This window comes from Tinamus guttatus, unplaced genomic scaffold, assembly GCF_059628265.1.
Source record: "Tinamus guttatus ecotype Peru unplaced genomic scaffold, ASM5962826v1 Tinamus_guttatus_pri_ptg000447l, whole genome shotgun sequence".
Taxonomy (NCBI): domain Eukaryota; kingdom Metazoa; phylum Chordata; class Aves; order Tinamiformes; family Tinamidae; genus Tinamus; species Tinamus guttatus.
The window spans coordinates 91,857-119,617 of NW_028288981.1; the positions used below are offsets into that span (position 1 = coordinate 91,857).

The 27,761-nt window shown below is 47.6% G+C and overlaps 3 protein-coding genes across 3 annotated transcripts; 1 reads left to right on the forward strand and 2 right to left on the reverse strand.

Annotated features, from left to right (window-relative positions):
- Window positions 1-2,015: 2,015 nt before the first annotated feature.
- On the forward strand, window positions 2,016-13,437 carry LOC148593152 (scavenger receptor cysteine-rich domain-containing protein DMBT1-like). Its single transcript, XM_088532009.1, has 10 exons — window positions 2,016-2,121; window positions 4,092-4,415; window positions 5,278-5,601; window positions 6,509-6,832; window positions 8,119-8,455; window positions 8,916-9,226; window positions 9,673-9,996; window positions 11,598-11,921; window positions 12,493-12,816; window positions 13,067-13,437. The coding sequence occupies exons 1-10, from the start codon at window positions 2,016-2,018 to the stop codon at window positions 13,435-13,437; spliced, it is 3,069 nt and encodes a 1,022-aa protein (XP_088388135.1).
- Window positions 13,438-14,807: 1,370 nt separating this feature from the next.
- Window positions 14,808-21,734, reverse strand: LOC104575518 (soluble scavenger receptor cysteine-rich domain-containing protein SSC5D-like). Its single transcript, XM_088532015.1, has 7 exons — window positions 21,651-21,734; window positions 20,579-20,605; window positions 19,303-19,632; window positions 17,908-18,237; window positions 16,981-17,310; window positions 15,375-15,704; window positions 14,808-14,869 (listed from the first exon to the last, which is right to left on the reverse strand). The coding sequence occupies exons 1-7, from the start codon at window positions 21,679-21,681 to the stop codon at window positions 14,808-14,810; spliced, it is 1,440 nt and encodes a 479-aa protein (XP_088388141.1). The 5' UTR covers window positions 21,682-21,734.
- A 2,221-nt stretch (window positions 21,735-23,955) lies between these two features.
- Window positions 23,956-26,845, reverse strand: LOC104569199 (sulfotransferase 2B1-like). The gene is given in 7 exon segments (XM_088532016.1): window positions 23,956-24,071; window positions 24,249-24,429; window positions 24,624-24,718; window positions 25,336-25,468; window positions 25,891-26,087; window positions 26,439-26,515; window positions 26,817-26,845. Coding segments are annotated over 7 exon segments (828 nt in total).
- Between the last annotated feature and the right edge of the window lie 916 nt (window positions 26,846-27,761).

Sequence of the window (27,761 nt, forward strand, 5' to 3'; positions counted from 1 at the left end):
TTGGAAACAAAGGATATCCTGATTGGAAATATGAAATAATAAGGCAGAGAAGAAAGCTTAACTGGTAATTGTGGGAAAAATCTGGATAGGAGGACCTGGAGGTTTCTCTTAGACATATACAACATGTTACTGATACTTCGTTACAGCAGAAAAGGTTTGATCATTATTGCTCTTATTGGATCTCTCCTTTTGAGTCCTGATTTCTTCATTTTTGTCTCTGACGCTCTTCCAGGCCTCTCTGCTCCACCTTGCCTTCAGGTTGACCCCTCTGCTCAGTCTTTTTCAATTCAGTAAGATCCACCTCTTGGGACTTTTCTATGGAAAAAGAAATTACTCCAAATATGCTTAGTTTTCTGTCCAGGATTATTCCACCGCCTCATAATGCAGAGAGGAAAATGGTTAGTAAAGAACAAATAAATCCAACTACCTGAATATGTGTTATGGTCCAAAGAATTTTTAGATAGTAGTGTGGTCTAGTCTTGGTCTGTGCAATGGTTTGACTCAAAGGTAAGACCTCTTTGGATGCTTAGTGACCTAGAGGACATGATCAAAAAGGAGAAGTCCAAGGAACTGGGCATCTTTCACCCAAAGAAGAGAAAGCAAATGGCAATGAAACAGCAGCACAGGGCCACTTGAAGGGCAAGAGGGCAGATGCAAATGGTTCTTGGCATAGTCAGGAGGCTGTAGCAAGGAGAAAGAGACACAAAATGCAATTAAGGAACTTTACTACCCATAACGTTAGTGCAGACCTTGGACAGTCATCAGAAGAATAAGCAAAGGCGCAGCTGATCTGGAGTCAGCAATAGTGTTGCCTTGACCAAGTTTTGCATAGAAAGCACCAGAAGTCCTTTAGAACTAACACTTCTATGATTTTTGTGAAACTGCTAAACGTACCCTAAAATTACGCACCCATTTATCTGGTTTTAAAACTCAAATTTCCTGAGTTTGTCTCAAACTCGCAGGCAGCCCCTGTAGATTCCTTTGTTCCCAATGCCTCCAAGGTTCATCCTGGATCAAGGACCAGCAATATCACTGCCCCTGACTGTAAAATTAGCCCTATGGGTCTCAGCCTGCTTTTCCCAAGGTTTGCACCACTGAAAACACTTTAAAGGAAGCTTGTTCCCTGAAAGGAATGAACTGCAGGCTAGCTGAAAGCTTTTTCTTGCTTTGTTTGGCTGGAAAGAAGTATTGTTTGAGCCACTGGTCTTACAACAGAGTAATATTGCAACTTTTTGGAGTCTATGCTGATTTTTTGCTTCATTTTTTGCACTCTTACTTGCACTTGCAGTGTTTTCTCCTGGGACAGTCTCACATTTTACCCTAGTCCTGAAGCTCCCATTGCTCTAAGTGGTTTCCAGTCCTTCAGGGTTCACAGCAGCTTCACTAACATGACCCCATCCAATTCCTAAGAGACCCTTCCACAACACCCGTTGAGTTTCAGAAACTGAACAGAAACAGGACATTTCTCAGTCTACCAAATAAGCCAAGAGTTTATGTCTAGGTTCTCCATTTCCAAAGAGAATTTAACAAGTGGAGAAATTCGCACATGTGGCAAAATTCACACATACAGAGATCATTCCTGCAAATCCCAAGCAGTCTTCCCAGTACATGGCTTGTAAGGAAGCCAGTCCTGCCAGGAGAACAGCAGCTTTAGAGGAGCGCCAGACATATTTTATTTTTTTGCCAAGACAAAGAGGACTAAAGATTCATGCTTTCTTGATGTGTTGATGGACAGAAGAGCACAGGAGGTGGGGAGTAGCAAGGGGACATGCAAAGAACAGGAGCGGGTCAACTGAGGAGAGGGAGAGGCCAGCAAAGGGAGGAGTCATAGCAGAGCAATATTTATCATTTACTTCCCGTCTTGGTCTTTGCTGTCTTCTCTCCTGCCCTCCCAATCAGTCACTGACTCTAAGTTCTTTGTCTCTCTAACAAGCACAATCTTCTCGTCCTGTCCTTCCAAACACGGAGGTCCCCGGCCTTCAGGAACCGACATGTGTAAGGTCTTTGTTGCTATCATGGGACAGTCGGGTGTTCCACCTGTATATGCACACAGTCGGAGTCTGGCTGCCTTTTCTGGAACCACAATGGAAATCACGCTCTTCCTCTTGGCATGGCTTTGGGGTAAGTTTTCTCCTTTGCTCCTGAAGAATAGGGTCCTAAATGTATTACGATAAATGGAGGTCATGATGGATTGACTCCTCTCGTATCTTCAGTATTGGCAAGGAGATGTGTTTCATGTTTAGAATGTGTTCGTGCTTCTCAGGACTCTCCAGGACATGGTCTCTCTGAGGCAACAAAAGAAAGCAGTGGGCCAGCACTCAGCTTCTGAAGGCCATCAGGAGATTTAAAGGTGTTATTTATGCAAATGTAGAGATAGAATACAAATATTACCATAAAAGCAAAGACTTGTTTGATTGATTTCTGGCTTCCCTAACGCCATCTTACACCTCCTTGCTCCCAGTCTGGATTTGAGTCAGGCCCCAAGCACAGTAGATCTCCCTTGCCTCGCCAACAAAGTCATTGCATGGTCAATGTGGCTGCATTTATTTCCTGCACAGTCAGATAACTCCAACCAAATAGTAGCAGAAGAATCGGCTAAGGATTATCCTAAGACACTGAGGTCATTTGTAGCAAAACCTGATAGAAGGTAAGGCTGATGCAAGGTCTGGGAGAGAGTAAGGGTTGAGTCAGTATTGCAAGTGGTCAGAGTGGGGAAATTTTTTAGAAAAACATCTTTGCAACACTGCAAGGATTTAAGTTGCAATCCTTGCTCTAAAGCATGTGATAAATCTGTAAGAGCAGTACCGAGGACCAAAGATGTAGACCCAGTTTAGGTATCACATTTCTGAATTAATGAGTGAGCTTAGACTACCAAGTTCCTGATGGTAGTCTTGATTTCCCTTATATCCATAGAGAGAAACAGAGTATATCCATAAAGGGAAACAGAGACCATTCTGTAACCCATTATGAAATGGAAATGTTGAACTAGATGACCTCTAAAGATCCCTTCCAACCCTAAGCATTCTATGGGGTGATGTTGTCTCAAAATTTCTTTTTCTCTGACTGCTAAAGTAGCGCAGTTGTTAAGTACAGACAACACTGCAACAGTCACCAACTGGACAGATTAATTCTACTTTACACACCCTAGATAGTTATGTCAACATAAGTGCCCAAAGCCGCTTGAGTTGCCCTGATTTATCTCCTCTGAACTCCAACTACTACACTGCAGGGTGGAAGGTCTACTAATGGCACCAGAAGACAATTTTTGGGCAAATTAGCTGTACTTCACATGCCCCTACATCAGCAAGCTCTGGATAGCAGAAGGTCTGACAAGCATTTTTGGACAAGGCCTGGAAATACTGTGGGAGAAAGTGCCAATACGCCACAAAATACTCCCTAACCCAACTTTGTCAGAAGTGACCTGAAATTTTCCTTCAGTAACTTGTACAATTGAGGGTCAGTGACAGGCTCAAAAAAAAAAAAAAAAAAAGACAAATCACAATCTTGTGCATGGAATAGGATGATGAACAGGATGAAAAGATATGGTATGGGATAAGACCATAAGACTCAAGATGCTGCAGTTACTCAAACTGGACCAAGGCACTTGCTCTTAGGCAGTATAATATGAGGTTTTCCTCTATTCTTCCTGCCATGTGCATGGTATAATCTAGGGTTTCCAAGGTCTGAGACCATCATATATCATGTCACAGAATGTGTTGGAACTGGTTGGAAATTATAGATTTTCATCCAAAGTTTTGAATATTTGGCATTCTCCCAGCAGGGACATCTTAAAGAATCCCATGATAAGGACAGTTCTGGGTCATGAAGATCTAGTAGCTGCTCATAGGGACATGAACTACAGGTCCTAAAACCTCAAAAGAGAGGTTTGTATCATCAATGAGGCTGAAAACTGTTCTTAAAATGTTCCTGGTAAAAATGCCAGGCATGAGCATTTCAGTCAAATAAATAGCCAAATACAAAATGGAATTATTTGTGGAATAGTAAGCTATTATATTCTCAGTTACCGGTGAAAAGGTGCCTCAAGACAATTTCCTGGACTATTTTTCATTTTGGTTGATTTTTTGATTCAGGTGTTGCCAACTCAGCTCCACTCAGACTAGTGAATGGCTCCAGCCTCTGCGCGGGGCGACTCGAGATGCTTTGGAACCAACGGTGGGGAACGGTGTGCGACGATGGTTGGGATCTCGCTGATGCGACGGTTGTATGCAAGCAACTGGACTGCGGGGAGGCGGTATCAGCCCACGGCTCAGCTTATTTTGGCCAAGGCAGTGGTTCTATCTGGTTGGATGACATAAACTGCACGGGGACAGAAGTTGACCTCACCGCGTGCAGGACCAGGCCTTGGGGAGAGCATAACTGCAATCATGGAGAAGATGCAGGCGTTGTGTGCTCGGGTAAGTCACATTTGCACCAATTCCCATTGCTCTGGGGGGGAATTTTTTAAGTCTGCTGGCAAAATTTTATTTTTTGATGAGAGCAGCACTTGGGATGGTGACAACTGCTTCAGGTACTGATCTGTACCGTGATCTGACAGGGAGAAAATGAGGTCCAGCTCAGTTCTGTTATCACTTAAATACCGTGTTTGAGGGTGATGTTTGTGCTCATTCTGTTACTGAGGCAGAACAAGGATTGCATTTACTTTCTTTCCTCATCCGTGCTGTTCTTGACATTTATGGAGTCACCATGCAGTAAACTGGCAGAGAGTCTTAAGGAGGTCCATCTGGGTGGACATGCAATCCATACACACGTTTCATAGCCGAAATATAATGGGGAAATTGAATATTTATGTGACCTCTTTCCATTTGTCTTTAGTGACAATACTCTCTCCTGGCAGGAACGTTTATTCTCCAGACTTGGGCAAAGATGAGTGATCATTTCTCTGTGTGCTTGTGCGAACCTGGATGTCACAACACGTTTTTCATGACTGTTACGCTTCGGGAGGTGGGTGGGAATTTGGAAGTTGTGCTCTACCCCTCTACTTTATCATTAACTGGGAGTAAAATACGTGCAAATGGACCACGGGCTCCAGGGGATGGGAAAAAATGGGAAAAGCACCCAAAGCCTCTCTTCCAATCAGAACTGAAAGAGAAGGCAGTTTCTAAACCCATGTGGCCCTAGATGGATCTGGAATGGTATTCAGATGCAGATTAAGACAACTTGGATATAACCAGTGGAGATATTTTCTTTCCTTGGGTCTTTAGAGGACCTTTTTATGTATAATTCCTCACATAGACACATCTCTCTCTTTTAATGCAGGAGCCCCACGAGTAGCCCCACTCCGATTAGTGAACGGTACAAGTCGCTGTGCTGGAAGAGTAGAGGTGCTTTATGGCCAGCATTGGGGAACCGTGTGCGATGACAACTGGAATATAATCAATGCTGAAGTTGTGTGCCGACAGCTGGGCTGTGGGGCAGCTCTATCAGCCCCTTCGTCAGCTTATTTTGGGCGAGGATCTGACCCTATTTGGCTTGATGATGTGAGCTGCAGAGGAACTGAAGATGCCCTCTCTGAATGCAGAGCAAGTCCTTGGGGAACCCATAACTGTAGGCATGGAGAAGATGCTGGTGTTGTGTGCTCAGGTAACTTCCATCCTACATGGCACAAGGGGGTTTTTGTGGAGTGTGGATCTGAAGATGCTTTTGGAGGCCCTCTTCATTCGGAGCAATGCTGATCTCAACACCCAACTGACAGGCAAAAAGTGATTCATCCTATGGATTGATTGAGCCCTAAGGGTCTTGCCTTTCTTCCTAGTTAAGATATTCTTCTGCTAGCCAAGCACTTCCAGCAATAAGAGCTGGAATATAGGAGCATTTCCCATATGAACTAGTGGTGAAGCCACCCCTATTGAGGGTGACATGATATAGCACATAGCCTGTGGACATCCTCAGAGGACACCCTTTCCCACTGCAAGGAGCAGTGTCTTCACCAGCCCTGTCATCCCACCCTTGTGACATTAAACACAATCCTTCCCAAGTTCCTCCAAAACCCTTGCATTAAGACTAGGTTCTTCCCATGGCTTATATTATCCCTCAAAATGAAGCAGCATCAAGTTTTCTCACATAGCTGGAACCCAAAATCTCAAAGTCTCCCTTCACAACCCCCAAAGCCACCCACTCATCCCCAAACAGCAGTCTCGTCAAGCAGAAGGCAGTATTGGCCACTTGGCCATTTGTCACAAGGAGTTACCAGATATGGTGTAAAACACACAGCAGACCTGAAACCCCTTGTAATAGCAGATGGAAGCTGGACCAGATGCCCATCTTAAGTGGCATCAAACACCCACATTTAAAAAGGACTTGGGTTTGCCCTCTTCCATCCCAAGTATATTTTATCTTGAACAATCCATCCACAGCGGACATGGTGGTGATTCCTCATGCAGTGTTTTCCCATAGGAAAACCTGAGGTCCCAAGTGAGAGACGTTACAGAAGAACAGAGCATCCAGATTCTGGGCATTCAACACTTCCCTGGCTTTCTTTTCCTTGTAGGCTTTGCACAACCGGCTCCGGTCCGACTAGTGAACGGATTGACCCAATGTTCCGGGAGAGTTGAGGTGTTTTATGGACAGCGCTGGGGAACTGTGTGTGATGATGGCTGGGGCCTCGAAGAGGCTCAAGTGGTGTGCAGGCAACTGGGCTGTGGAAGAGCCTTGTCAGCCCCAGGTGGAGCTCACTTTGGACCAGGATCGAACCCCATCTGGCTGGACGATGTCCAATGCACCGAGGCAGAAGCTGCTTTGTCTGAATGCAGAGCCAATCCTTGGGGAAGCCATAACTGTGGGCATGGAGAAGATGCTGGCGTTGTGTGTGCAGGTACCCACCACTCACAGGATATTGGTTTAGCCGCGGGGGAGCCGTTTGGGAGAGACTGTTTGCACAGATCCCGGGTGCCAAGTTCCTTCCGTGCAAATAGTTCATCCCAAGAAAGTGTCAACAAGCCAAAAGTTGTAAAAAACATTGTTTTTGTTGAAAAAAAATGCTGTGGCTAAATCTGTAGGCTGATTCTGATCTCCCCCAGTTTAATGGATTTCTATTGCAGGCAGAGAAACCTTCATTTGGGGACATTTTCTTAACTCAGTTACTCTTTGGTCCAATGGTTCTCTGTGATTCATTACATAACAGAGAGCAGCATCTGGAGTATGAGGGGTTTTCCTACTTTTTCAGTTAGCTTTTTCCCAGGCCATGCAGGGCTGACCATCTGGGTCTAAGGCACTATAATTCTTCCACTCTTCTTTACCTTCCTTGACCCTGTTTCACAATAAATAAATAAATAAAATCCCTTAGGGATATCCACAGGTCTTCTGTCATCAGCAGTTGCTTAGTCTGAGGAGGAGTTGTTCATCTTCCAGATTTAAGATATGCAAAATGCAGACATTGAAGCTAAAAATGTGGGTAGATTTAATCATCATCAGGGAAATTAGCCCCTCTAATGAGAGATTTGTCTGTCCTAATTTCCTGTTCTCCAAAAAAGCTGCTGCTGAACATTCAGCTTCCTACATTCAACCACACAAGCTCAAGCTTGCTGCTCTTCAAGTAATATTTCTTGACATCTAATAAGATGTTATGGCATCACTTCACCCAAGCAAGACCCCCAGCCACAAATACCAACACTTTAATATTTCAGCTTCTGATAGCAGCAGTCCCCAATCAACTCCTTCTGCTTTACAGAGATTGCTGATCTGTAGTTCTAAGAGTCCTGTAGAGCCTGAACTGTAGAGCACCGTGGTGCTTCTGGATCATTTCCAAGTCACGGTCTCTTCCCAGTCAACACAGTGATATTCCCCTTGTTTGGTCCAGCACAGCGATGACAGCTTGCATGCATAACTGCTGTTTTCTGTTGAGATAAATGATCAGAAAGAGCTTGTTAATTCCAGTGTGGATCAGTCAACAGAACACGTCAAACTGGAGCCCCGATTCTCACCTACCCAAGGGACTGAAACGGTCGCAAGAACCTTCTGAGCTGTTATAAAAAGCCATGTCCTTCCGTGCCACGCGGATGCAATCCAGGAGGGAGCATCACAGTGCCCTGCCCTCTCAGCACAGACAAAAATACAATGGAAAACACGGAGGATTAATATCTTGGTTATTTCTCAATGCAGGATTTGCCGAGTTGCTTCCGGTGCGGCTGGTGAATGGCTCGAGTCACTGCGCTGGGAGAGTCGAGGTGTTTCGGGATGAGCAGTGGGGAACGGTCTGTGATGATGGATGGGATTTAACGGATGCTCAAGTGGTGTGTCGACAGCTGGGATGTGGTGAGGCTGTCTCAGCCCCCGGCTCCGCTCGCTTTGGACAAGGAATTGGCCAGATTTGGCTGGATGATGTGAATTGTGCAGGAACCGAGACTGCCCTCTCCGATTGCCGGGCCAGACCTTGGGGAAACCACAACTGTGACCATGGGGAGGATGCTGGCGTGACGTGCTCAGGTGCTGTCACTGCATGGGTGCATGGTTACTACATGGCGCATGGGTGACATGTCAGAGCTTCCCTCCGCTCTGTCCCTAGGGTAATGCCTGGGTGACAGGAGCCTGGGGCACAGTGTCACCTCTTGCACCCAGAACAGCTCTGGGACAATGGCCTGAGAATCAGCCTGCAGCTACTGTGGGGACTAAGATGCTGCTGAATTTGATGGCCAATGTTGACACGGTTGGGAGAGTGTCATGAGGGGGGATCCTGGGGCACTGTGCCCTTCCGTATTCTGCATTCCCCAAGCATTTCAATGCCCTCATGAGGGATTCTGCTTAGGAAGCAATCCTCAGCCCTCAGATGTGGTTGCTCTGCAGCTGAACGATTCACGGTCAAGGTCTCAGCCTAGGCTTAACACGGTCAAGGTCTCAGCCTAGACTTAACCGTGTGTCCTGCAGGGACTCAAGTTTTTGTGTTTTGATCCAGGTATTACAGCTCCCATCCGGCTGGTGAACGGCCCGAGTTGCTGTGCCGGGAGAGTGGAGGTGTTTCGGGACGAACGGTGGGGAACGGTGTGCGATGACGGCTGGGACCTCCCCGACGCCAACGTGGTGTGCAGGCAGCTGGGATGCGGGAAGGCTCTATCAGCCCCCGGCTCCGCTCATTTCCGACAAGGATCCGGCCCCATCTGGCTGGATGACGTGGATTGCTCGGGGAGCGAAGCCGCCCTGTCTGAGTGTAGAGCCCGGTCCTGGGGATCCCATAACTGCAATCACGGAGAAGATGCTGGTGTAGAGTGCTCAGGTAATCCCCATCCATGTTTCAATCTCCATGACAGAAAAAGGTTCTGTTTTCTAGGATAAACATGTAATATCATGCAATCCCAGACTCAGATTTGTTTCTTGCTGAAGCAGGAACTGTTGTGAACTCTCTCTGCCCAGTAGAGACCTATTACAGATCCCTCTTTTTGCCTGTCCCATAACCACAGCCGCCCTTGTTAATAGAAGCCATTTACCATCCTTGACTTGGATTTCCCACATATCCTGAAGAATATGGTACATGGTCTATTGGACCCTTAACTTTGACTACCAGAATTAGGGAAATATGTCACCATTAGAAAAGTTGGAAACTGCATGTATGTCACATCCTTGATGTTATTAGACTCCCCCCTCATTGTTGCAGATGGTATGATTTATTTAGAGTAATGTGAGCTTACAAATCTATATCCCTGATCTTCCCCTTTCCTTCAGATATACCAAGAACAGCTCCACTCAGGTTGGTGAATGGGCCAAATCGTTGCACTGGGAGAGTTGAAGTCTTTTATGGCCACGAGTGGGGAACCATATGTGATGATAGCTGGGATATCGCTGATGCTGAAGTTGTTTGCCAACAGTTGGGCTGTGGAAGAGGATTATCCATTCAAAGCTCTGCTTATTTTGGAGAAGGATCTGGCCCTATCTGGCTGGATGATGTGAACTGCACGGGAACGGAAACGGCCCTTTCCAAATGCCAGAGCCGTCAATGGGGAGTCCATAATTGTAGGCATGGAGAAGATGCTGGTGTTGTGTGCTTGGGTAAGTCTCATTTATATCACCATCAGTTTGTGGCAGGTGGAATGATGTTGGAATTACCCTTGGATATCCTCTTCCCTCTCCTTTGACACTAAAACCAAGAGCTGTACAAAGTATTTCAAGCAGGGAGGTGGATGAATTCATGGATGTTCCTCTCTGCTTGCCATTCAATATCTAATTTTAACACTGTGGTGTTGCAGTCTAGTATGCTACTGGTGCAGAAGAATTTAAATTTGAGCCTTTTTCCCCTGTGGGCTACTGGTAAGCCTAATGATATTGCAGGACTGCTGTGATTCCACCTCTTGCAGAGAACAGCGTGCTGAATCTCCTAGGCTCTTCTATTGCCATCTGTGATAACCCAGACGAATTTATCACACTATTTTCAAATATCACTCTCTGTCCATTATATCCCTTAAACACCTTTGTCATTCTTTTAATCCTCTATACAATTAGTTTTACTTTCCAAATGTGGTAAATTTTTGCCTTGCGCTTACTGGAGACAATCTGGTTTTCTGTGGTGACTTGTAGGCACCTTGGAACAATATGGATGAGCCCCTGGCTAAACGTAGGTGCCTGCCACTGAGTTCAACATACTGGCTTCCCTTTGCAGCCAATAAAGTCAAATTAGTGCAGTCCAAGGTGGGATTTGGCCCATCTGGAGGCAAATGTCTAAAGGAGATAAAAGGAATCGCAGCCCAGCAGGGCATGTTGACTATAAAGGGAACAGAGGTCCCGAGCTGAGGTGCAAGACTGAGGTTTAGTTGCCTAAACACGCATGTACGGTGTCATCTGAGGTACCCTGGGCCACCCCAGCCAGTTTCTAACTGCAGATCCAGAAGAACATCAGGTCTGCAGGCCCCATCTCCATGTCTGGGATTCCCTGTGTGTCTCAAATGACACCAACTCCCCATGCTCGAGAAAGCAAATCAGCCCCTAAGAGTTTAAGGTTAGGTCCAAGCCTAGCTAAGGTGAATTGTATCCCAGTTTCCTCACAATATTGTCTAAAGAACTCTTTCCATTTTTTTTTTTTTTGGACTAAAACCCTTTACCTTGTTCAGGTTATTTGCCTGAGCACAGGTATCTCCAGGTATCTCTTTAGTGAAAGACAGAGGGGAATAGTGGCTTTAAGTACGTCAGATTTTGGAGTCATCTCCATCAATATATACCTTCTTTCTTCAATTTCGGGCAGCTCCTTCCCTTGACCTTTTTTTGGGCAATGCAGTGGTACTATACCAGCAGGCACCATGCCCTACGATGGGAGAGCAAGGAAGACCCCAGCTCTGCCTGGTTTCCCAGTAGCACAAGGCATGGATCCCTGCATCTGGATATAGGGTCATATGAAGCAGAAATTGGGGAAAATTTTGCCTACTGGAAGCTTCCAGTGCCAACGCCCCAAAAACTTGCCAAGTCCTGTAATTAGACACAAAGTCATGAAGGGTCAAGAATGGGGAAAATGCGGTGAAGGCTTTTCCTTTCCCCATGCTCTTTGTCACCGTAGATCATACTAAGCCAATGGGTGCATGCTCTTCGCTGATTTAAGGAAGGCCAGTTAGCAGGAATCTTTGCAAAAAAATAATTTACCTTGTCTTACTTTTGGGGTTCAGGTGTTCCAGAACCGGCCCCCATCCGACTGGTGAATGGTTCAAACTTCTGCTCTGGGAGAGTCGAGGTGTTTCGGGATCAGCAGTGGGGAACGGTCTGTGATGATGGATGGGATTTAACGGATGCTCAAGTGGTGTGTCGACAGCTGGGATGTGGGACAGCAGTCTCAGCCCACAGCTCCGCTCGCTTTGGACAAGGAACTGGCCAGATTTGGCTGGATGATGTGAATTGTGCAGGAACCGAGACTGCCGTCTCCGATTGCCGGGCCAGACCTTGGGGAAACCACAACTGTGACCATGGGGAGGATGCTGGCGTGACGTGCTCAGGTGCTGTTGTGTTAATTCATGCCCTTTAATGTTTCAAGTAATGGGATTGTGTTTGTGGGAAGGGTGTCTGTGACCAAACTTACGCTACTCTTGAGCGCAATACAACAGGAGTAGAACCAGTGCTATTTTAGACATTTTAAGGGATCCAATATGTCTTGGATGCTCCAATGCTCCACAGAGCACTGGAACAGGCTGCCCAGAGGGGTTGTGGAGTCTCCTTCTCTGGAGATCTTCCAAACCCTCTTGGACGCAGTCCTGTGCCACGTGCTCTAGGTGACCCTGCGTGTGCAAGGGCTTGGACTAGATGACCTCTAGAGGTCCCTTCCAACCTTAAGCATTCTATGATTCTATAATTCTATGATATTTTGCTGGGGAATATGACAGAAGACTTATAGAAGACCTGTGCTCTGGAGAAGTGACAAGAAATCAGGCAAAATACACAGGCGTCTATATTGAGATGGATGGACCCCATCTGCAGTACGGGTCAAGAGGGGAGAGGGAAGATGCTCCAGAGCGTTGAGAATGTGAAGCTCCCTGAACATTTTTTCCATGGCTTTATGTTTTGGCCTAGGTATTGCAGAACCAGCTCCCATCCGGCTGGTGAACGGCCCGAGTCGCTGTGCCGGGAGAGTGGAGGTGTTTCGGGATGAACGGTGGGGAACGGTGTGCGATGACGGCTGGGACCTCCCCGACGCCAACGTGGTGTGCAGGCAGCTGGGATGCGGGCAGGGGCTGTCAGCCCCCGGCTCCGCTCATTTCCGACAAGGATCCGGCCCCATCTGGCTGGATGACGTGGATTGCTCAGGGAGCGAAGCCGCCCTGTCCGAGTGTAGAGCCCGGTCCTGGGGATCCCATAACTGCAATCACGGAGAAGACGCTGGTGTAGTGTGCTCAGGTAATCCCTGTCTGTATCTTGGTTTTGACGGCATTGGAGAACATGGAGAAATGTTTCTCACCCTCAATGGATGGTCATCCCTGAGTTAATGCTACTTCTAGTGTGTTTAAACCTGTTTCCAGGAAGCTAATGAGCCTCATGTCCCTTGCCATGACTCTCAGTCATGATATCTACGATGTCTCTGGTGTCAATAGGGTTCAAACGCAGGGAATTGATGTGTCCTTACCTACGTGGGTTGCTTTTTGTCCAGGTGTTCCCGAACCGGCTCCACTCCGGCTGGTGAATGGCCCAACTCGCTGCGTTGGGAGAGTTGAAGTGTTGCACGGCCAGCGGTGGGGAACGGTGTGTGATGACAGCTGGGACCTGAGCGATGCCGCGGTGGTGTGCAGGCAGCTGGGGTGCGGGACAGCCATATCGGCTCCAGGTTCAGCTTACTTCGGACAAGGTTTTGGCCGTATCTGGCTGGATGATGTCAGATGCTCCGGTACGGAATTTGCCCTGTCTGAGTGCTCAGTGAGGCCTTGGGGGGTCCATAACTGCAACCATGGAGAAGACGCAAGTGTTGTGTGCTCAGGTAATCTTCATCCATGTCCTGTTTTACTAGGCATTAGTATATACTAAACTTCTAGGATGGATGTTGGGGCTGATGACTTCAATCTTTCCCAATCCTTTCTGTTTCAGTCAAGTATTACTGGGTGATGATGAAGTTATGGTGGAATATATGGAATAATACCCATCTTTCCACAAAGCAGTTCATTTTTCCTATTTGAATTTTTTTTAATATCACAGGAATATTATATACAAGCTACTAATTTTCTGTTAGCTACATGTCAGTGGCTTTGCAGGATAAAGGAGACTACTTTTACGGATCTTGGTTGCCTATATTTCCTTCCAGGTAGGATCTAAACCTCACAGATGTTCCAGATGGAGAATGGATAAACTCTCACTCAGCTTTGTCTCTGGTGCATTCAGCAGACTCAACTTCATGACCCTCAGAAACATTCCCTCCAAATCTTGAGATATTTCCGTGTTTTTCCTCACCTTCCATTTTTAAAAATGTAGACAGTTGACCTGCACTTGCTGTTCCTGGAAGTCTGTCTGATGCTCTGCATATAGATCATACCCAGCTTCATCATACATCTACTCTACACAGAATGTCACTGGGTTGGACATCATCCAAGAGCAGATCATCGGAGCTGTTTTAGACCTTTCTTACCATGGGAGCGTCCTCCAGGTGGAGGCAGAAGAGAGGAACCATCCACCAGTCCTGACTGTAATAGAAGTTTGAGTTTGAGACTTCCAAATTAGGGAAAAGGAAACCCATCTTAGGCTGCCAATATTGAGCTGAAATCCCTAGTTCTTTGCTTCGCTAAAATAAATCATGCTGAGAGGCATAAAGCCTTTATTTATTTATTTATTTATTTATTTATTTTTATTTATTTATTTAATTATTCATTTTTCAGGGCAAAAATCAGAACACAACTGTGTTGGAGGCTGAAGTTCGCCTGGGCACCCTAACAAGGGGCAATTGCCAAGCTTTTTCTCCATAGGAAGAAGGAAGGAAAAGGAGCAAATTGTGCCCCTGTTGAGGGAAGGAGGACAGGGTTCTGTGGTCCCCTCTAGGGAGGCACAGAAAAAACGTTTGGAAATAAGCTCACACTATGCAGTGTCCAATATCATCTCCAAGGCTCGTATGACTGCTCTTTTTATCACCAGTGTGAAACAGTGGAGGCAAATATTTCTCAGACAGGTTTTAAGCTTTGGAGGAACTTTATTGATACTCGGTGATGTTTGCTTTTCGGTGGGAATAATTTGTTTCACTTGGTTTTCAACCAGTGCAATTATAACCAGGTCTGTGGTTCCTCCAAGGGGTGAGAGAGAACGGTTTTGCCAAGCCGTGGATCCAATCGTATCACATCGATGGTTCTGTAACGTCCTTCCCCTTCCCCTCTCAGTTGGGTCTTGCTGGTCCATTTCCTGCTACAAGGTCATCATGGCCTGGAGTTGCCGGTGGAGGTCTCATGTTCTTCTAGCTCCTCCAAGTTCTTGTTAACTGCAAAGAAAGGGAACACGGTAGAGCAAGATCTGCCTCAGGAATACTCTGACACTAGAATTTCCAGGTATAAGTGACCCACTCTCTGCTCCCAAAGAAGGTCTTTGAGTTAGATCATACCAATACGATTGGGTCAGTTCACGAAGGGCACCTTGCCATATACAAAGCTTCCTTCTCAGGATCTTCCCAGTAGGACTCATCCCAGGTTGCCACTCATGTTTGTCTCTGCTGTTGCCTCTCTCCCACTAGCTGGTTCTTCACACCCACCAAAGCCATCCTAAGCAGATAATACATTCTCTGTATGTCCCTTCCTGCACCATTTTCCATATCTTGATTAGCAGATAATCCATTCTCCTTCCTGCACCATTTTCCATGTCTTGATTAACATCATTCTGTGAGGAATGTTCCTCCTTTGTGTTTCCCTTTTGTCCCCTGCAGTCCATCCTGCTGGACCTGCCAGAACCACTCTCACAGCACTACAGACGCGTTAGCAATCAGCAATTACCTGCACAAATAACATCAGCATCTTCTCCGTGATAGCAGTTGTGTTCGCCCAATGGCCTGGCCGGGCAGTCGAAGATGCTCTCTTCTGTCCCCGTGCAATTTACATCGTCCAGCCAGATGATGTCTGACCCTCGTCCAAAGCGAGCAGCTCCCAGGGCTGACAACGGCGACCCGCAGCCAACTTGCTTGCACACCACCTTCGCATCCTTCATGTCCCAGTTGTCATCGCACACAGTGCCCCACTGGTGGTCATGGAGCACTTCGACTCTCCCAGCACACTTGTTTGGGCCGTCCACCAGCCGGATTGGTCCCAGCTCGGGAACATCTACATCTGGACATATCCCAAGAAAAGAAAGGCTTGGGGAGGTTCATACATGTCTCTTCGCTTGTGGAAATTATGACTACCCAGGAGAGGCTTTGCTGTCTCTGCTAAAGATATGCCAAAGGATTCATTTTTATTGCATCCAGCTTTCTCCAGAAGGGAAAGGAGGCAGAAATCCTCTGAGGAAAGGACAAGTGGAAGCTTTGAAATAACCCCAGACACCAGTACAGGCTGGGGACTGACATTCTGGAGAGCAGCTCTGCAGAGAGGGACCTGGGTGTCATGATGGACAACAAGTTGACCATGAGGCAGCAGTTGCCCTCGTGGCCAAGAAGGCCAAGGGGATCCTGGGGTGCGTTAAGAAGAGCATCTCTAGCAGGTCGAGGGAGGTGATCCTGCCCCTCTGCTCAGCCCTGGGGAGGTCACATCTGGAGTATTGTGTCCAGTTCTGGGCTCCACAGTACAAGAGGGATGTGGAGCTGCTGGAGAGAGTCCAGCGCAGGGCCACAAGGATGATCAGGGGCCTGGAACATCTGCCCTATGAGGAGAGGCTGAGGGAGCTGGGCCTGTTCAGTTGGAGAAGAGAAGGCTGAGAGGGGACCTGAGCAGTGTCTAGAAGTACCTCAAGGGAGGCAGTGAGGAGGACGGGGCCGGCCTCTTTTCACTGGTGGCCACAGACAGAACTAGAGGAAATGGCCACAAACTGAAGCACCAAAAGTTCCACAGGAACTTAAGGAAAAAATTCTTACCAGTGAGGGTGCCAGAGCACTGGAACAGGCTGCCCAGAGAGGTTGTGGAGTCTCCTTCTCTGGAGATCTTCAAACCCGCTTGGACGCAGTCCTGTGCCACGTGCTCTAGGTGACCCTGCGTGTGCAGGGGGGTTGGACTAGATGACCTCTAGAGGTCCCTTTCAATCTTAAGCATTCTATGATTCTATGATTCTGAGTTTTCATGCATGGCTATAGGCTCTGCTGAGGGGCTGGTTCAAGGAGTCTATTGATTGCAATTACCCCTCAGGCTGGAGAGGGACCAAGGGAACCACAGCGCTCTCAGGTAGGAGAAGATTTAACGCTGCCGTAGGCGCAGCACCACTTCCAGAACTGCATCATTAGGGGACTAATGCCCTGCACATCAGGATGACTTCAGGGGGCCCCTCTCCATTCCCACCAGAAGACACAGAAGAAGTTACGCTGATGCTCGGGATCAGCCCTCATTTGAACGGGGCGTACTGTAAGGTGGGATCCAACCACTCAACTCCTCAACACAAGGACAACGGAGAGATTACCTGAGCACTCCACGCTGGCATCCTCCACGTGGTTGCAGATGTTTTCTCCCAATGGCTTCGCCTCGCATTCCATGAGGGATGCTTCCGTCCCTGTGCAGTTAAGGTCGCTCAACCAGATTTTGCCCTTCCCTTCTCCGTACTTGGACTTTCGGGGAGCTGACAGCGCTCTCCCGCAGCCCAGCTGCTTGCACACGATGTTGGCTTCCCTCATATCCCAGCCATCGTCGCACACGGTCCCCCAGACGTCCTTGTGCAGCACCTCCACTCGCCCCGAGCAGCGACTCGGGCCATCCACGAGGCGGACAGAGGTGGAGACGGTGATCCCAGAGTCTGCGGACAGAGCCAGAGAGCAGATCCTTGGGATCCTTGGGAAACGCAGGATGCGCATTTGCAGGTCTCTTGTTTTACACCCCACTCCCGGACCTGCTCACCACAACGTCCCATTCGGAGCTTTTTCCGCATGAGAAATGCAGCTATCTCAGTGAGAGACACAACAGCAGCCTTTACCAGGTGTGTAGGGAAATAAAACCAGGTCTAGTTGTGGGGAAAGGCCCTGTTTTTTAAAAAAATCAACCAAATTAACTCTCTGGTAAATGAGGCACTGCATAGAGACTGTAAGTCCTGTGTTTCATAAAATGACTTCTTTGTCACCATAAAAGACTGACCCTGAGTCTGATCTGGAAAAAAAAAATGCCACAGAGCACCCCTGTGGGCAGAGAGGAGGAAATCTCCCAGACCAAAGAACCCTTCCATGCCATAAGGACCCTGAATGACCGTCAGGAATCAGCTCTGGATTGCATCAGCATCCACCAGCTTGCACGAACTCAGCAGATTAATGTTCGATATTAAAGTCCTATTTCCTTCCAGAATTGTTTGTGAGGACATCTCAACCTGTAGCTAAAAAAATGGGGAAAATGCAAATATTACCTGAGCAAATTGCACTAGCGTCTTCCCCGTGGTAGCAATTGTGTTCCCCCCATGGCCTCGCTTGGCATTCGGCGATGGTCTTTTCTGTCCCATTGCAGTTTACATCATCCAGCCAGATGGTGTCAGTTCCTCTTCCAAACTTGGCTCCGATTGGGGCCAGCACCGCATCCCCACAGCCCAGTTGCCTGCACACGACCTGGGCATCATCCATATCCCAGCTGTCATGGCACACGCTCCCCCACAGATCTTCATGGAGCACCTCGACTCTGCCAGCACATCTGTTCGGGCCTCCCACCAGCCGGATTGGCCCTGGCTCAGCTATTTCTTCTTCTGAAAAAAAAAATAAAAAAAAAGGGTGAAATAACTTTGAAAGAGGTTTTAGTGCAGGTGGTATCAAGAGGAGAGCAGGGTCTCTTATGACACATCGAAACTGCCTGTCCACTGTCAAGGACATCCTTCCCACCTTCGTCATGGTGGACGACAAGTTGACCAGGAGGCAGCAGGGTGCCCTTGTGGCCAAGAAGGCCAATGGGATCCTGGGGTGCATCAAGAAGAGCGTCTCCAGCAGGTCGAGGGAGGGGATCCTGCCCCTCTACTCAGCCCTGGTGAGGCCACATCTGGAGTATTGTGTCCACTTCTGGGCTCCACAGATCAAGAGGGATGTGGAGCTGCTGGAGAGAGTCCAGCGCAGGGCCACAAGGATGATGAGGGGCCTGGAACATCTGCCCTATGAGGAGAGACTGAGGGAGCTGGGCCTGTTCAGCCTGGAGAAGAGAAGGCTGAGAGGGGACCTGAGCAGTGTCTAGAAGTACCTCAAGGGAGGGAGTGAGGAGGATGGTGCTGGCCCCTTTTCAGTGGTGGCCACCGACAAAACTAGAGGTGATGGCCCCAAACCGAAGCATCGAAATTTCCACAGGAACTTAAGGAAAAATTTCTTGAGAGTGAGGGTAACGGAGCACTGGAACAGGCTGCCCAGAGAGGTTGTGGAGTCTCCTTCTCTGGAGATCTTCCAAACCCACTTGGATGCAGTCCTGTGCCACGTGCTCTAGGTGACCCTGCGTGTGCAGGGGGGTTGGACTACATGACCTCTAGAGGTCCCTTCCAACCTTAAGCATTCTGTGATTCTATGATTCTGACATAACAAGAAAAGTTCAAAGAAGAAAGATGGCAACATGGAGGCTACCACGAGTGAAAGGGAACTGTCTCTATCCATTCCCCGCATTGCAGTATAGAGAATCATGACGGGTCATGATTATTTGGGTCAACACAGGTGAGAAAGCAGATCTCAACAGGGTCATTTTGCATCCCTAATGGGGTGTGTTGGAAGTTGCTCCATGGCCCACCTTGAGGCAAAAGGGCCAGGAAGGCTCAAAATGAGAAATATTTGGATCTTACCTGAGCACTCCACACTGGCGTCTTCCACGTGGTTGCAGATGTTTTCTCCCAATGGCTTTGCCTTACATTCGGCAAGGGAAGCTTCTCTCCCTGTGCACTTAAGGTCGCTCAACCAGATTTTGCCCTTCCCCTCTCCGTATTTGGACTCTCGGGGAGCTGATAGTGCTGTCCCACAGCCCAGCTGCCTGCATACAACCTTTGCTTCCCTTAAATCCCAGCCGTCATCACACACGGTCCCCCAGACGTCCTTGTGAAGCACTTCCACTCTCCCAGAGCATTTATTGGGACCATCCACCACGCGGACTTCCAATTTGTCTGTGTCTACATCTTCTGGAGAGCAAAAAAACCCAAAGTCATCCCAGGGTGAAGGCAGGGAAAGGGAAAAGAGTGCTCTTCCTCTTGTTGCAAGTCTGTTTTGGGAAACCAAGTGCAGAGGTCATCTCCAGATGCAAAGGGAGAGGTCTTCCCATCCCAAAACTACTCTGATTTAGATTCCCCATGACGAAGGCCAACCTCTCTCAGCAAATGCTGCTCTAGATAACTGGCCTGGTGCCACAGAAGGGAGAATTTGGAGACTTTCAGTCTTTCCCCAAGGAAAGGTTGGATTTTGCACAGCTAGAGGCAGTGATTGCTGGTACTCAGCTGACGTGGAACTATTGCATACCTAAACACAGCACCCAGGACTGGAAAGGACTTTCCTCAATCCTGTTCTTGCCCATCCTTCCAAACAATCCCTTTCAAAATCTCTAGAGCACTAGGAGATCCCACAACCTATTTGGCACTTTAGTGCTAAGAATTTAATCTCTTTGCATAATGATTTTGCTTTTGTGTTGATCTGGAGTGCTGTAGTAGAAGTAATTTAGAGACTGAAAGTATCAGGTTCCCCAAACCTGAAGTTCCTCCACAGTGGCTCGTGAAGGGGACACTGGACACTTTGCCTCTTGATGACAAGACTCTACCATTCCCCATGCTCTTAGTTCTGTTTTAGCTTTGCTAAAAAAAGAAAAACAACTGTCTTAACTGTTCCTTTCACCTAGAGACCTCCAATATGGTACGAACTGCACTTTGTAAACTATACAGGAGGTAGAGTCAGTTCTCTAGTGGTTGATCAGGAGAATATGGTGCATAATATTGGCCACAGGAACAAGATTTGCATCAAAGGCTCTTAATTCAGAATAGTATGCTTGAATCTCTAGGTTAGACATAGCATCATTCTGCATGATATTTTATGGGGTATTTGTAGACTCGTGCTCCGCTCTCTACTACAAATACTGACCTGCCAGGAGGACACCAGCAAGGGAAGCTGAAATATATAAAAAAAGGACGTTAGTCTCCATCCAATAAGCTCTGTAAAGGCTGGAGTTTCGGGATAGCAAAGTACCAGACACGATATTTTTGGAGCCTATAGCTGTTCTCAGTCTCCCAGTCCCAGCTGTCCATGGGTTTTTGCATGTCCTAGGACTTATATGGGGGACTTCTTTGAGAAAGATATCAGATAGGTAAAAAAAAAAAAAGTGTTTCGGAAAAAAAAACTTTGATATTTGTGATTTCCACACCAAATGTCTCCGCAGCGCAGCAGTCCGGCAAGGTCCCAAGCATTGACCAACAGCTTTGGGCAAAGGAAGAACTGCTGACACCAGAAAGGTCATTGACATTATTGCTTGGGTAAACTTCTCTTCCACCTCCTATTTTGTAGCTGTTTTTAAGAAATGTGGGCTGGGATTCCTAAAAGTTATGTCCATTCTCTCCGAAATCCCATCTTCATTTCATCTTGGCCATCTGGAATGCCTGCCCAAGTACAAGAGTCATAGAGCATATTCATACTATGCCCACAGTCTCTGTATCTGGTCCCATCCCTACCACACAGGAACCCACAAAAAATATGGATTCAGAACAAAGAAACATGAATAGAAAACCCCACTTTAATCAATGCTGTCTTCTAGGGAGGGTTGAGATTTAGATCTATGATGAAACATTTAAGACGCAAGATCAAGTAAATCAAGATGAGACTGTTTCTGGTTGTCTACTGTAGTTGTCTAATGACATCTAAGATATGCTCACAGGATCTAAGTCTCCATAGTGAAATATTAGATGTGCACAAGCATTTTCTGACCACATAATCTAGAGAGGGATTCAGCTCGCTGTAAAGCAGAAGCCACAGATTGCATTTCCCCTTCTTGCAATGCAGCATTTGCTATGGGGCTGTTGCAGGAGAAATAGTGGAAGAGGAGACTATTGCTTGCAGGAAGAGGAAGAGTGGAGAGGAGAGTGGAGAAATAGTGGGAGAGGATCATTGATAAAGGTATCTCAAACCAAAAAGGAAGAAAAAAGGAAAGCATATGACTTACCACAGAGACATGCGAGGAGGACAAGCTTCATGTTGGCAGCACGGAGCCTGCGTGCTCTGTGTCTCAACAGGAAGGGACGCCAGGAGAGGACACGGGACGTGCATCCAAGGGACAGGGTATTTGACAATTCCTCTGGGTCCTGACTCCTCCTCTCCACCCCAAAACGTCCCTCTGTGCCCCATGGCAGGTACTCGGTGGGTACAAAAAGGCAGAGCCCTGCCTGGAAGTGACTCTTTTGCTCTGGGCTCTGGCATCACGTAGATTGTGGGATTGTGAAACAGAGCTGTTCCTGGAACCCACTGGGCAAACAAGGCATCTCGGGACACCTGGTTCTGGACCATAGGTGGCACGGATAGGGACAGACAGGGTATTGCAAGTCATCCCCCAGGATTGGCTTCTGGTAACCACACGAGTAGGAGATCAGTCCTGAGGATTAACTGGGAAAATGAATTTGATTCCACCCCCTTAGCACAGAGCAGGAAGCTGTAAGTTGCCTTTCCCACTGCTCTAAGCAGAGGTTTTGTCTAAAATGGAGGTTTTCCTACTTTTGCTCACATGTACGTCCCAGAAAATGCAGACATTTGTCAAAAAACTCTAGACAACAACCAATGAGACAGCACCTAACACAGAAGCAGAGGGTTGGGGTGGACACAAGACTCCCCAGGAGAGTGAATGAGGGCAGAGCTAGCAAAGATGAGGTGATAGGCTGGGAAAACATGTCTAACTAAATACGAATCTCAAGATACCAAGGGTCATGGCTTTCCCAAACAAAAACCCACATTCGTCTAAGTTAATATTGAATTTCATATTGAATATTGAATTTCATATCAAAGCTACGTGTGTTAGGGGAGAGCATGGTATCCACCTTGGAGCAGATGAGCTCTTTATCATATTGTGTGAAGAATGTTATAATCTGTTTGCCAAATTTCTGCTCCTCTCCATCAAAAAGACCTTTACTCTCGCCATTTCTGACCTGTTTTCCACACTCTGATACCTGTTACTGCTTCTCTTCTGGACAGTCTCCAGGATGGCCAACATGAAGAGAAGGCCAATGCATAAAACAGCCACGGATGTGCAGCAGAGATCTCAGTGGGGTTGGATAAAGAGGAAATTGGCATACGTGTCCCATACACAAGAACCTCCTGTTCCAGGATTTTGATGTGAAGTTTATTTTTTTTGCAATATCCCTGCATTGTTGGGATTTCATACAGATCCTCACACTCTGCCTCCCTTCTTGGAGAATGGACACTGATTCCAGGTGTGCATTTGTGCAACTGATACTGATATTTAATCTTGACAATTCTGTATTAGCTGATAATCCTTTTCTGTAACTCAATATTTGCCAAATAACTGGGTTTAGACTAAATCTTTTAAAATTCCTCCTTCCTTCCTTCCTTCCTTCCTTCCTTCCTTCCTTCCTTCCTTCCTTCCTTCCTTCCTTCCTTCCTTCCTTCCTTCCTTCCTTCCTTCCTTCCTTCCTTCCTTCCTTCCTTCCTTCCTTCCTTCCTTCCTTCCTTCCTCCCTCCCTCCCTCCCTCCCTCCCTCCCTCCCTCCCTCTCTTCCTCCCTCCCTCCCTTCCTCCCTCCCTCCCTTCCTCCCTTCCTCCCTCCCTCCCTCCCTCTCTGCCTCCCTCCTTTCCTTCCTTCTTCCTTGCCCCTTTTCCTCCCTTCCTCCCTTCCTTCCTTTTCCTTCCTCCCTCCCTCCCTTCCTCCCTCTCTTCCTCCCTCCTTTCCTTCCTTCTTCCTTGCTCCTTTTCCTCCTTCCTTCCCTCCTTCCCCCCATCTTCCCTCCCTTCCTCCTTGTCTCCTTCCCTTCTTTGTCCTTGATTTTGCTTGTTGAAGAAATGATCCATGTTCCTGTAATTATTATCCTCTCACTGATCATTTAGCTTCACTTTAAACTTTCTTTTAACTATTCGAACAGGTTGTTAAAAATCTGCTTTCTTCAGGCTCTCTGTCTTTATATTTCTTTCCTTTTTTTTTTCTTTTCCTCCTAAACAATTTAACTTGTTAGCACTGCATTTGCACTCTTATCCAAGAGGTTTTCTCCCATAACACGATTTGATCTTAAACATAATTCAGATTAAAATTGAGAAAATTCTTCCCGTTATGTGCTTCTCTTTCTGATATAAATTATCCTCAGCACATCCGAAGACCTTGCTCCGATATTGCTCAAATCCTGAGGAAGATCTGAAGGGATGAGGACTGGAATGTGTTGGAAGGAAGGGACATGTGTCCTTCATAGGGGACCCCTGAGACACACATTAGTCCCACTGCTGCCAGGTGGCCTTAGTTAGGTCAGAATCCTAATGCCCATCCAACGGAAAGTCCATGTTCAGGCCCTGCATCCTATTGTGGTAGATTCGGTCGAAGGTCTCACTCTGTGTCACTGTGAAATGGTTCTTCCAGTCCCCACAGATGCCTGAGGAAAAGAGGAGGTTTGTCCCATCATCCCAGCACCCCAAGGATCTTCCCCATAAGCTATCCTCTACCCCAAACACATGCATTGTCGCTCTCTGAATACCCTTGTTGAGGTTGTCCCCGTGAGGACACTACAGCCTTCCAAGCAGGCTCCCTGGATGGGACCCTCCACACTCACCCTTTCTCAGGAACTGCCCCTTTGTCTGGTCCATGATGTCCACAGGGAGCAGGAAGGAGTTGCACATTGGCTTCTCCTGCATGGACGTGAAGGAGGCATTTTGCACCACGGAAGAAGCAGCATCCTCATCCAAACCCTGCCCCAGAAACCATCAGAGATGTCACATGCTGCCCCTCAGGTCCTGGGGACACAGATGGAGACTGTTACCACCGAGGGGTTTGTGACAAGCCCCAGTGCTGTCTTGGGGGCAGAAAGACTTGGGGGTAGCGTGTATATGGGAGTTCAATCCCCAGTTCATGCTCTGGAACCGGGTAGAGTTGAGTTGCAGTAGGGCTGCGCCTTGTTTGGAGCAATGGGATCTGCTCAGGTCTCTACCTTTTTCAGTTCTTCATAGGTGACAAAGAAGAAATTCTCCCCGCCCCTCATCTCCATCCACCCCTGGACGTGTTCAAACCAGGAACTGTGGGGCACTGATAGGAGACAAAAGGCAGCAGGTTTGGGAGGAGATTGGGGCAGGGTATGGGGTGTGCAAGGAGAGGAAGGTTCACACAGGGTTGGGACCATCGCAACCATAAGATTGGCCAAAGAAAAAGTGTATAAGAAGCAGGGGGTTCCACTAGGGAAAGGGGAGTGACCTGTTGTTGGAGCTGACCATTGTGGTCTTCATCGTCCTCTTCCTCAGTCTGCCTTGTTCAAACCCAGCTGTGATGATGCCATTTCTTTTCCCTGAAAATACAGGAGCAGAAACAGGCTTAGAGACCTCAGAGAGGCTGAAGTTCGAGGTATGCAGGGCTCCCAGGTCAGCTCCTGACAGAGCTTTATAGGATTTTCTGATCGAGACTTCCTGAAGACCTCTGAATTCTGCAAGACAAAGCAAGGAAATCCACCTTCCATCCATTTCAGAGCACAGCAGGGTTTTGCAAACCTGCATATCTCTCCAGTACTGCTTTGTTTTGTCTATCTCCTGATTCATCCTCCCCTCCTGGCAAAAAGTTGGTTCCATAGACATCCTCGGTGGACATCCTCAAGACCCTTGAGCTAGAGGTGATTAGGCACCTCCGCATGCTCTGAGCATGCCCTAAACCACACTCATGCTCTCCATCCAGAAAGTCCCTCAGGAACTGCTCAAATGGTGTGGGGTCCTCATAGCTGTTGCACATCTTGCAGAAGTAGTAGTAGGAGATGACGACATCGCGAGGATTCCGTAGAGTGTAAATGACCTGGAGCAGGGCGTATGCAGAGGTTATAGACCCCCAGTAGGTGAACTGGAATGTCCAGGACCTGGCAGTCCTGGTGGGTTTGTAAATGGAGAGATCTTCCACAGAGGCCCCAGACTCCATCAACCAGTCCTTAATCAGGGCTCCATGGAGGTCCCAGACTCCATCAACCTTAACCATGAAAACTCCATGGCTCCATGAAAACACAAGGTCTCTAGAGTCAATGGATGTGCCCCAGAGAACCAGAGAGGGGCAAGACGCAACGTGGAGGGGTTGCACATTTCCATCTGGAAGGCTTGTAGGACAATTCCCACCTTCACAAGATAACACCAAGGACCTTAGCCAATGTCCTATCATTCCAAGGCTCTCAAGATCCTGCGTCCTGCCCCTACCCCCTTCAAGCTTTCCATGGATATCCATCCCACCTTGGCCTTGGAAGAGGAGAAGGACTTCGGGAAGATGTGACAGGTCAGCAGGTGAGGTGAGGGGTGGCTGAGGGCCAACTCCAGACCCAGACGAGTCGAGAACCAGGGCACATGGTCAGAATTGAGGACCGTTCGGCTCCAGCCAGGATGGCCGTGACTGTGGATAAGGCTTAGGATCTCCGTCATCCACACGGTGCCTGCCAGGAAAAACAGAGGTGCATCTCAGCCCTAGGAGGCCGAGATAGGAAGAGATGCCAGAAAGGAGATGCTTTGCCAGCGGCATTTTCACCGCCAAGTCTGTGCATTCCCAACACATGGTGCTACCCTGCCCACATACAGTCACTGCATCAAAAAAAATGCCCTCTACTACCCATAAGCTTCCTATTCCTGCCATGGGAAGTGATTCTCCCTCTGAACAACACCTGGAGATGCTTCCAAATCCAACCCCCCCTTCCTGGACCTTTCCCCAAACCCTATTGAGAACATCTCCATCAGTCACTCTGTCACCCTTTCCTCCCTCACCCTACTCTGCTGCCTTCCCGTTGTACCAGATTTGGGGTAGGTGATGTTGAAGACATCATCGTGCCGCACCAAGAACTCATGGTGCCTAGGTCTGTGGGTATCACTGTGATGAAGGAGGAAGACAAGGTCAAGGTGCTGGTTCCAGGAAAGGAAATTTCCACCCCTGTAGCAGATCCCAAACTGGTGCCAAGTGTTCAGCACAGCAGGGCGAGATCTGTGTGTTACAGGACAACCCACCAGACGCTCTCTGACCCTTCCCATGGGGACGTTATGCAAACAGCAGTTTGTTTGGTTGGGTTCTGCTGACTCACAGAGCGTTTTTAAGGAGGTCCAGAGGCAAATTCCTGCTAATGGGCTGACTTCTCTCCCTCCCCTTGCTGCCCTGTGTGTTTACCTGTCCTCACAGCTCAGAAGAGCGTGAAGCAGACATCATGGTGGGATCTCTGGTCAGCCAAGGTGGGACAGGAGGCAGTTGCGAGTCAAAAACCTCCCTATGGATACCCCAAATCTGGCATTGCTCTGCTTCTGCAGCCATGGTCTGCAGAGCTGGAGGAGGGACAAGGGGAGGGAAAAGGTTTCTGCCCTTGCACCACCATCCTGGACCAATGATTAACAAAAGCTGAAGTCCAGGAGTCATCCCTTCCTCAAGTCGGGATGGGCATGGGTGGGTGATGCAGACCACACGAATGTGTAAGTCTGTACAAGCCGTTTTTGGAAGGATTTGCCCTTAATTTCACTCCCACTATAAGAACTCCCCTTCCCTTGGTTTCCCAGATGAGTTTCTCCCTTTTTCTCCAAATATACCATTAAACCTCCAAAAAAACCCACTGCGGTGTCTCTATTTCTTCCCATTTCTCTTTAACTCCATGAATTCTTGCCCCTCATCTGAAAATCCCATAACCACCTGCTGACATGACCTTTATGGGTTATTCTGAAGACCTTTTCTCCTAGGTCAAACTGTGCTGAGACTGGGTCATGAAAATGTTTCCTTCTCCAAAAGGAAGGGAATGCAACTGAGGAAATGATAAATTTGGAAACAATAAATGCGCTGAATCTATATGGGCCATTAAAAAAGTTTCCTAGGAAAAGAAGAGATGCTGCTTCATCAAAGAAGGATGGAGCAGATCTTCCCCTTTTTCACTAAAAATCCTCATTTCTGCATTACAAGAGAAAGAACAGGGGAAGTTCTTCCTTCACTGTGGCAATAATATAGACTGCACTGGACACAAAGGCAGTGGGTTTTAATGCCATTAATTAGGAGCAAAGCACAATTAATACTACCCTATAATCACATGTGAAATTAAAGGTCGTTCTTAATGTTCCCCTGGGAATGTAGGCATTAAGAGCTC

Coding starts and splice junctions, on each gene's coding strand:
- LOC148593152 (XM_088532009.1), top strand. CDS start 2,016: ATGGGACAGTCGGGTGTTCCACCTGTATATGCACACAGTCGGAGTCTG. Junction 4,416..5,277: donor TGCAGGCGTTGTGTGCTCGG/GTAAGTCACATT, acceptor CTTTTAATGCAG/GAGCCCCACGAGTAGCCCCA. Junction 11,922..12,492: donor TGCTGGCGTGACGTGCTCAG/GTGCTGTTGTGT, acceptor GTTTTGGCCTAG/GTATTGCAGAACCAGCTCCC.
- LOC104575518 (XM_088532015.1), bottom strand. CDS start 21,681: ATGAAGCTTGTCCTCCTCGCATGTCTCTGTG. Junction 19,633..20,578: donor TGCTGGTGTCCTCCTGGCAG/GTCAGTATTTGT, acceptor TTTGCTCTCCAG/AAGATGTAGACACAGACAAA. Junction 14,870..15,374: donor TGCTGATGTTATTTGTGCAG/GTAATTGCTGAT, acceptor CTTTCTTTGCAG/TTAACAAGAACTTGGAGGAG.